General features: G+C 43.5%; 1 protein-coding gene across 1 annotated transcript in view; it reads left to right on the top strand.

Annotated features, from left to right (window-relative positions):
• Positions 1-630, top strand: part of Tmem35a (transmembrane protein 35A) — a 13063-nt gene that overhangs the window by 10169 nt on the left and 2264 nt on the right. The window contains exon 2 of the mRNA XM_031376040.1: positions 479-625. Within this exon, the coding sequence (XP_031231900.1) occupies positions 479-625 (147 nt within the window). The remainder of the gene's footprint in view (positions 1-478; positions 626-630) is intronic.

Below are 630 nucleotides of genomic sequence, written 5' to 3' on the forward strand. Positions count from 1 at the left end.
AAAAAAAAAAAAAAAGAAAGTTTACATTATCGAGGCTTTCCCATTCTTTGCCTTGCACCTGGGTTTGGACAAAATAGGAACTAGAAAGTGTGGCTATGGGTTACATGGACCAGTTTTATGGGTTCAGTGAGTTTCCTTTGATTTCTTAGTGATTTACAGGCAGCAACTTTTCAAAGTACCACAAAAGCAGATGGGCCTCATCATTACTTTGGGTGCCTACCTTAGTCCATTAAGATTTGCCATAATAAAACGTTACAGACTAGCAGTTTGTGAACCATACATGTTTGAGTTGGCACAGCTCAGGAGGCTAAATTCAAGTTCAAGGTGCTAGCAGGTTTGGGTCGGCTGAGGGCCTTTGTGGTTCGACGGTTCCTCCTAAAGATGACGGTAGGGAAAAGACCCTCGCTGGTATGTTCTTTATTCTAATGTTAAACCATGTGGTTAATGCATTGATTTCCTTATGATATCCCTACTCTAGAAACGTGCTTACAAGAGCTATGTCCGAGCCCTTCCTCTGCTGAAGAAAATGGGCATCAATTCCATTCTCCTTCGGAAAAGTATCGGTGCCCTTGAAGTGGCCTGTGGCATTGTCATGACCCTGGTACCCGGTCGTCCCAAAGATGTGGCCAA

The sequence above is a fragment of the Mastomys coucha genome, chromosome X (genome assembly GCF_008632895.1).
Source record: "Mastomys coucha isolate ucsf_1 chromosome X, UCSF_Mcou_1, whole genome shotgun sequence".
NCBI lineage: Eukaryota > Metazoa > Chordata > Mammalia > Rodentia > Muridae > Mastomys > Mastomys coucha.